The 9,200-nt window shown below is 40.0% G+C and overlaps 1 protein-coding gene across 1 annotated transcript in view; it reads right to left on the bottom strand.

Annotated features, from left to right (window-relative positions):
• The window catches only part of gripap1 (GRIP1 associated protein 1), a 34,480-nt gene that overhangs the window by 16,605 nt on the left and 8,675 nt on the right, over window positions 1-9,200 (bottom strand). The window contains 9 exon segments of the mRNA XM_027275546.1: window positions 2,175-2,190; window positions 2,193-2,267; window positions 2,521-2,564; window positions 5,734-5,902; window positions 6,785-6,815; window positions 6,935-7,101; window positions 7,177-7,339; window positions 8,652-8,759; window positions 8,985-9,011. Coding sequence (XP_027131347.1) covers window positions 2,175-2,190; window positions 2,193-2,267; window positions 2,521-2,564; window positions 5,734-5,902; window positions 6,785-6,815; window positions 6,935-7,101; window positions 7,177-7,339; window positions 8,652-8,759; window positions 8,985-9,011 — 800 coding nt within the window.

The following is a 9,200-nucleotide window of genomic DNA, read 5'->3' as shown; positions in this document are numbered from 1 at the left end:
CATCGATCTTGTCCTGCCAGACCAAACAATGACATGTTAACATTCTGCACGACTACACAGCGTGTAGTATAGTCGTAGTAGTATAGCCGCCGTAGTAGTAGTAGTAGTAGTAGTAGTAGTTAGTAGTTTAGTAGTAGTAATAGCAGAGTAAGTTAGTAGTAGTGTAGCAGTAGTGTGTAGTAGTAAGTAGTTAGTACTCGCAGCGTCGTAGTAGTAGTAGCAGTAGTAATAGCCAGCAATAGTAGTGTAGTTATGTAGTAGTTCGTATTAGTAGTAGTAGTAGTAGTATCGGCAAAGCAGTAGTAGTAGCAGTAGTAGTCAGTGTAGTATTATAGTAGTATTAGTACTAGCAGCAGTCGGGAGTTAGCAGTAGTAGTAGTAGTATAGTAGGTAGTACTAGCAGCAGTAACTAGTAGTCGTAGCAGTCGTAATAGCAGAGTTAGTTAGCAGTTCGTAGTAGTTAGTCGTAGTAGTTATAGTAGTATTAATAGCAAGCAGTATAGTCGCCAGTAGTTCGTCGTAATAGCACAGTAGTAGTAGTAGCAGTAGTAGTAGTTAATAGCAGCGTGTCGTAGTAATAGTATCCGTAGTAGTAGTGTATCAGTAGTAGTAGTATCGTATCAGTAGTAGTTGTAGTCGTAGTATGCAGTTACGTGCAGAGAGTAGTAGTAGTAGAGCAGCAGCAGCAGTAGTCAGTAGCAAGTAGTAGTCGCATAGTGTGTAGTAGTAGCAAGTAGCAGTAGTAGTAGCAGTAGTAGTAGTAGCAGGTAGTAGTCTAGTAGCAGCGCGTAGTAGTTAGTCGTAGTAGCAGTAGTAATTAGTCGTAGTAGCAGTAGTAGTAGTAGTAGTAGTGCAGTCGTAGTAGTAGCAGTAGTAGTAGCAGTAGTAGTAGTAGTAGTAGCAGTAGTAGCCCGTAGTAGTAGCAGTAGCAGTAGTACGTAGCAGTAGTAGTAGAGCAGCGTCGAGTAGCAGTAGTAGTAGTGTCGTAGCAGTAGAGTAGTAGTCTAGCAGTCTAGTAGTAGTCTTAGTAGTAGCAGTCGTATTAGTAGTACGCAGTAGTAGTAGCAGTAGTCGTAGTAGTAGTAGCCTAGTTAGTCGCAGTATCAGCAGTGAGTAGTCGTCAGCTAGTTCAGTAGTAGCCGTAGCAGTTAGTAGCAGTAGTAGTCGTAGTAAGTAGTAGTAGCAGTAAGTAGTAGTTAGTTAGTAGTTGTAGCAGTAGTAGTAGTGCAGTAGTAGTAGTGTAGTAGTGTAGCAGTAATAGTCAGTAGCAGTCGCAGTAGTCGTATTAGAAGTAGTAGTAGCATATAGTAGTCAGTAGTAGTAGTAGTAGTAGTAGTATAGGCAGTAGCCGTCTTACGCAGTAGTAGTAGCCGTAGCAGTAGCAGTTAGTACGTAGCTAGTAGTAGCCGTTAGTTAGTTGTCGCACGTAGTAGCAGTAGTCGCCGTCTTCGTCGCAGTTAGTAGCAGTAGTAGTAGTAGTAGCAGTAGTGTCGTAGTAGCAGTAGTAGTAGTAGTAGTATTAGTAGCAGTAGTAGCAGTAGAGTGTAGTAGCAGTATTAGTAGTTAGTAGCAGTAGTAGTGTTGCAGTAGGTATTAGTATTAGTCGTAGCCGTAGTAGTAGCAGTAGTCGGCAGTAGTAGCGTAGTCGTAGTGTTAGTCAAGTAGTAGTAGTCAGCTAGTAGCAGTAGTAGTAGTCGTCGCCGTAGTAAGCAGTCTAGCGTAGTAGTAGTAGGTCGAGTTAGTAGTAGTAGTGTCGTTAGTAGCAGCCGCATTAGTAGTGTATAGTAGTCGAGTAGTAGCATTAGTCGTCGTAGTAGTAGTAGTTAGCCGTAGTAGCAGTAGTTAGTCGAGTCGTAGCCGTCGTAGTAGTAGTAGCAGTAGTAGTTATTAGCCGTTAGTGTAGTAGTAGTAGTAGCCGTAGTAGCTAGCAGTAGTAGCAGTAGTCGCAGTAGTAGTATTCGTAGCAGTAAGTAGTAGTCGTAGTAGCAGTAGTAGTTCGTAGCAGTCGTAGCCGTAGTAGTATTAGTAGCCTAGTAGTAGTAGTCGTAGCAGTTAGTAGTGTAGCAGTAGTTAGTAGTGTAGTAGTAGTAGCACGCAGCAGTTAGTAGTGAGTAGCAGTAGTCGTAGTTAGTAGAGTTGTAGTACTCGTAGTTAGTATGGAGTGTAGTTGTGACCTGCTGTCGTTGAACGAGCCTCCTTCTCTCCCTGCAGACGCTGGAAAACTAAGAACAGAAACAACTTCAATGTGTATGTTTTGTTGATCTGTGCTACAGGAGCAAAGAGGAGCGCAGACATCAAGATCAAACTAACACTATTTAAAACTGAGAAAACTAAAAATATATAAAAAATTATCAACTGCAAATCTGACATCGTGGTCTCACGCATGCCGGTTTCCTGTTTCTTTCTTTAATGTCAGACGAGTGGAGGACAGAACAGACAGTTTTTGTCTGTATTCATATGTTCCGTCTTATAAATTATTAATCAGTGATGACGTTGATGTTAGTTGATGCAAACGTGTACCTTGTCTCTTCCCGGTCAGTTTTGCTGATTTCAGCTGTTTGGACCGCCTTGCAGACAGGAAACAGTTTAGTCCACATGATCACAGACAGGTTGTGTTGTTTTATACAGGTGGACCGAGACAGATGATTCTCTGTTCATCACTTTAAATGTCCAGTGTCACAGTGATGTCACCAGTGATGTCACATGATTCACAGACATGCTGGGGGTTCAGCAATCATTCAGAACATGTTTTCACTTTCACCAGTTTTATCTATAATACAGGAATTCACTATAGAATAATTAAACTATAATAATTAAAAGTAATACATCATATTAATTCAAACTATAGATTATCTATTAGATTAAATCAGATAATTAAACTATAGAACTCTAATTAAACTATAGTAATTTAACTATAATTAAACTATAGATAATTACTACTAGATAACTTAAGACTATATGAGACTATAGATATCTAAAATTAAACTATAGAGAATTAAAAACTGATAGATATCTAATTACACATAATAATTACAACTATAGATAACTAAGCTATAAACTAAGAATACATCGTTATTCAACTCAGTCGTTGCACATGATGATGTAACGTCTGTGTGCTCAGTGTGATTAAAGAGCTTCAGTTTGCTGCCCAGGCTAACTTTATGTGTCATGTCATGAATTAAGTGATGTTTCCCCTCTCACATGTGGATTCTTTGATCTTACTATATTACATATTTTTGTTCGCCTCTCATGTGAAGCTTTTTAAACACCTTACATCACACATTTGCAGATTTTAAATATCATCGGATGGCAGCAGAGTGCATGTTCACACATCTGTACAGAGGTTCAGCTACAGCTAACTTATTGTGATATGTGACGTTAATCAGCAGCGTCCAACAGGACGGCCCGGGGCCAATCACAGCCGCTGTCAGTGTCATGCGCCCTCCAGCTTCACGTATAATTATTCTTTTATGGGCGTGTGTCAGATTACTGTGCGGCTGTTTGGTCTTTTAACTGTTGGGCATGATGAAGCCTCCATCTGTAATAACAATATATGATCACACGTGTTTATGTTATAATATGTTATATATATATCTGTTTATCACCTTATAATCACACGTTATGTATATGTTATTATATATCGTAGTATACTTATATATACACACGGTTGTATATGTTATTATATATCTGTATAACATAGATAACACCGTGTATGTTATGTATTCTATATCTCTGTACATAATATGTGACACGTGTATGTTATGTTATTATATATCTGTATAACATATATAGACACGTGTATGTAGATGTTATTATTTCGCTACCATATATACACACGTGTATGTATATGTTTTATTATATCTGTAAACATATAGACACACGTATGTTATATGTTATTATATATCTGTATAACATATATATACAACGTGTATGTTATGTTATTATTTATCTGTAGAACATATATATACACACGTGTATGTATATGTTATTTATATCTGTATAACATATATATACACGTGTATGTATATGTTTATTATATCTGTATAACATATAACACACGTGTATGTATATGTTATTATATAATCTGTATAACATATACACCACGTGTAGTATATGTTATATATATCCGTTATATAAACATATCTATACACGTGTATGTATGTTATTTATTATTGTATACACTATATATACATGGTATGTATATGTTCTTATATATCTGTTAAACATATATATACACCCGTGTATGTATATGTTATTATATATTGTTATAACATCTATACACCACGCGTTGTATGTTATGTTATCATATATTGTATAACATATCTTCCACACGGTATGTATATGTTATTATATATCTGTACTAACAAATATGTACACGTGGATGTATATGTTATTATATATCTGTTAACATATTACACGTGTATGTATCTGTTCTCTTCTATCTGATAACATTAGATATGTACACGTGTATTAACGTTTATATATCTGTATAACATATATACACACGTGTATGTATAGTTATTATATATCTGTCTAACATATATATGTAACGTTGGTATGACTAGTTATATATATCTGTCTAAACCATGAGATACACGTGTATTTATCATGTTATATATACTGATACATATATACAACGTGTATGTATATGTTATTATATATCTGTATACCATATCTATGTACACGTCGTATTATACGTTATATATTTTATCTGTATAAAATCTATACACGTTTATGTATAGTTATTATTAGATCTGTATCACATATATATACACCTGTTGTATATTGTATTTATATATCTGTATAAACCTATCCTACACCGTGTATGTACTATTTTATTATAATCTGTCTAAAACTATATAGACCACATACACGTGTATGTATATGTTATTATATATCTGTATAACATATATATACACGTGTATGTATATGTTATTATATATCTGTATAACATATATATACACACGTGTATGTATATGTTATTATATATCTGTATAACATATATACACACGTGTATGTATATGTTATTATATATCTGTATAACATATATACACACGTGTATGTATATGTTATTATATATCTGCAGATGTTTGTTGCAGAGCAGAGACAGTGACACGTGTTGAATCCAGTTTAACGTGTTCATACAGTTTATTCTGTGATCTGACTCCAGATGGGACAGAAACAAGAACTGATTTAGATTTGTTCACGTCTGATTGGTTTAGATTTGTTCACATCTGATTGGTTTAGATTTAAATTGGTAATCTTCTCATTTTTAAATGTTGTATTGGCCCCCGAGCGTCTTCACACTGTCGGGTCTGGCCCCCTTATTAAAAGAGGTTTGGGCACTGCTGCTCTAATTAGTCTAATTAATCACGTCTCTAATCAACAAACGGAGCAGCATCACTAAGTTGAATCAATAAAAATCATACAATGAATAAAAAACATGACAGCAGAGCAGCATCACAATGAGGAACTGCAACGTCCTTTGCTTCACGGAGACATGGCTGACTCCGGAGGTGCCGGACCACGCCGTTCGCCCGGCCGAAACATTCTCAGTGTTTCGCATGGACAGAACGGTGGACTCCGGCAAATCAAGAGGTGGCGGCGATGTGTGTGTGTGTGTGTCAGGTGTGTGTGTGTGTGTGTCAGGTGTCTCAGGTGTGTGTGTGTGTGTGTTTCAGGTGGGTGTGTGTGTGTCAGGTGTGTGTGTGTGTGTGTCAGGTGTGTGAGAGTACCTCCAGGTTGTGCACCGTCTCCCTCAGCAGCCTCTTCTCCTCCTGCTCGGTGTTCAGTGCCATCTCCAGCTCTGGTCCAAAGCAGTGAGTTATTGGACAGAGAGCAGCCGACCAGCCTAGCGCTGCCTGCTTAGCTACAATCTTCTCTACGCTCTTCTCTGACAGGCCTAAAGGGGGCGCCGCACACAGCAGGGGCAGTCCGTTAGGCCAGACACACACTAGACCAGCTCCTCACTTAGTCTGCAGGACGCTCAGGACTCAGAGACAAACTCTGGACCCGTTTGAGTCCGACGGTTTGTGACCGAGCTGCAAAGTCAAACATCTCTGACCTTCACACATCTGTCCATCACTCAGCTGTTAGACTATACTGTCTGGTCCTGGTCCTGGTCCTGGTCTCAGTCTCAGTCTTGGTCTCAGTCTTGGTCTTGGTGGTCTTGACACTGTCTTGAAGATTTGAATCTTTGAATATTCAGTCAGTTTGACATTATTATTATCTTTACAGTGTTTATGATTGTCAGAATATACTGATCACTAATAATGATAACTGATGATGTAAGTTGATTTAGACTTTGCAGCTCTGTCAGCAAACTTCAGATTAATGAGTCTGAACATGTTTATAAATTAAATCATAGAAATAAATGAATGAAATCCTCGTTAGTCTTCAGTTCATCAGCTCGTAGTGTGTGTCTGCCCTGAGCCAGCTAGCTGCTCTACGCCTCAATAAAGGCTGCAACGTCACGTTAACTCTCAGATCAAACCAGAGTGATGATGATGATGATAATAACAATAAAAATAATAATAACAACAACAACAACAACAACAACACAGGGGGTGACAGTATCTGAGAGCATCATGAAGGTTGAACATGTTTAAATGTGAGTCAGTCTGAAGCTGATCAAACGTCTGCGTGATTTAATAAATCAAATCTGAAAAATGAAACTAAAACTGATTTAAAGTAAAAACAGAGAAACTCTTCTGTCTGTTTGTTGTTAAATTCATCAGACTGCAGTTTTGATGATCACACGACAGGAAGCGAGCTGTGAACTCACCGTGGATCTGTTTCCCCGAGTCATCCTGAGCCTGTCAGACAGGAACAAGAAATAAAAATTAGAAATGTTAATAAACCTCACGTTTTATTTTTATCACAGCAGCTCGTCATGATGACATCATAATTATTAAATATTCCTTCTGTCAATCACCTGTTCCAGTCTGTCATTGGCTCCCTCTGCTGCTGGCTCCTCCCCTCTCCCTGTGACATCAGAGACTCCGTTGGCGCTGGCTGACCCGTCGGTCTCCGTGGTAACGCTCTGGTTGCCCTGGGCGACCGCCTGTCTCTGGACCTCTTTGTCGTAGCATTCCTGGAGGGCTGGAGGAGAACAACAGCCAATCACAGTCAGCGTCTTCATCCCCGTCACGTTGTCACATGACCACGAAAACTCACCTTTCATCTTCTTCTGCAGGGCGGAGTTCTCCGCCTGCAGGCGGAGCAGCTCTCCATCTACAGGGCTGGAGGCTGGGTGAGGAGGAGCGCTGCATGTGGAGGCACCTCCTCCATCCTTCAGGCTCTGATTCTCCTTTTCCAGCTGCTCGATCTGCGTACACAGCTGGAGGAGCAACGAGAGAGAGCAATAAGAGAGGAGCAACAAGAGAGGAGCAACACGAGAGAGAGCAACGAGAGAGAGCAACAAGAGAGAACAACAAGATAGGAGCAACAAGAGAGGAGCAACAAGAGAGGAGCAACGAGAGAGGAGCAATAAGAGAGAGAACAACAAGAGAGAGAGCAACAAGAGAGGAGCAACAAGAGAGGAGCAATAAGAGAGAGAACAACAAGAGAGAGAGCAACACGAGAGAGAGCAACGAGAGAGGAGCAACACGAGAGAGAGCAATGAGAGAGGAGCAATGAGAGAGGAGCAACACGAGAGAGAGCAACGAGAGAGAACAACAAGAGAGAGCAATAAGAGAGGAGCAACACGAGAGAGAACAACACGAGAGAGAGCAACGAGAGAGAACAACAAGAGAGAGAGCAACAAGAGAGGAGCAACACGAGAGAGAGCAACACGAGAGAGAGCAATAAGAGAGGAGCAACACGAGAGAGAGCAACACGAGAGAGAGCAACACGAGAGAGAGCAACAAGAGAGAGAGCAACAAGAGAGAGAGCAACGAGAGAGAACAACAAGAGAGAGAGCAACAAGAGAGGAGCAACAAGAGAGGAGCAACGAGAGAGGAGCAACGAGAGAGGAGCAACGAGAGAGGAGCAACACGAGAGAGAGGAGCAACAAGAGAGGAGCAACAAGAGAGGAGCAACGAGAGAGGAGCAACGAGAGAGGAGCAACGAGAGAGGAGCAACACGAGAGAGAGGAGCAACAAGAGAGGAGCAACGAGAGAGGAGCAACGAGAGAGGAGCAACGAGAGAGGAGCAACGAGAGAGGAGCAACACGAGAGAGAGGAGCAACAAGAGAGAGAGGAGCAACAAGAGAGGAGCAACGAGAGAGGAGCAACACGAGAGAGAGGAGCAACAAGAGAGGAGCAACGAGAGAGGAGCAATGAGAGAGGAGCAACGAGAGAGGAGCAACAAAAGAGGAGCAACAAGAGAGGAGCAACAAGAGAGGAGCAACGAGAGAGGAGCAACAAGAGAGGAGCAACACGAGAGAGAGCAACACGAGAGAGAGGAGCAACAAGAGAGAGAGCAACAAGAGAGGAGCAACGAGAGTCATACACAGCAGGTTTAACAGACCATCAATAAATACTGAACAATGTAACACAGACTGAAGAACACTCAGCAGGTCTGCACTGACTTACTAACATGTCTGTTAATAACTAACATGTATGTTAATAACTAACATGTCTGTTAATAACTCTAACATGAATATTAATAATAATATAATGAATAATAACATAATAACATGTGAGTCTGACCTTGGACAGCTCGGTCATCAGCGTGCTGTTCTGCAGTCTGAAATCTTCCTCCTGACTGTGAAGTTTTCCCTGAAGCATCTCGGTCTCACTCAGCAACGCGTCAACCTCCTGCAACAGCAACAAGGACGATATCAGAGACGGCAACGACAGCGTCAACATGCAGAGATATGAAAAACATTCTGGTAATGAACTGTGGATCAGACTATAAAACATAAAATCATCATTTACTCATAGAACACATAAATACAAACAGAGTGTCAGACAGGTGACGACCAGCAGAGGGCGCTGACCGTAAACATGTGGTAACCATGGCAACCAGAGAGGACGACTCACCTGAGCTTTCTTACTTTTATTCAGAGCCTGAAAGTAAACAAACAGTAATTACTGATCATTAATGATTATTACTGATCATGATTAATGATTATTACTGATCATGATTAATGATTATTACTGATCATGATTAATGATTATTAATGATGATGATTAATGATTATTAATGATGATGATTAATGATTATTACTGATCATGATTAATGATTATTAATGATGA

Source organism: Larimichthys crocea, unplaced genomic scaffold (genome assembly GCF_000972845.2).
Source record: "Larimichthys crocea isolate SSNF unplaced genomic scaffold, L_crocea_2.0 scaffold148, whole genome shotgun sequence".
NCBI lineage: Eukaryota > Metazoa > Chordata > Actinopteri > Sciaenidae > Larimichthys > Larimichthys crocea.
This window is presented reverse-complemented; position numbering and strand designations above follow the sequence as displayed.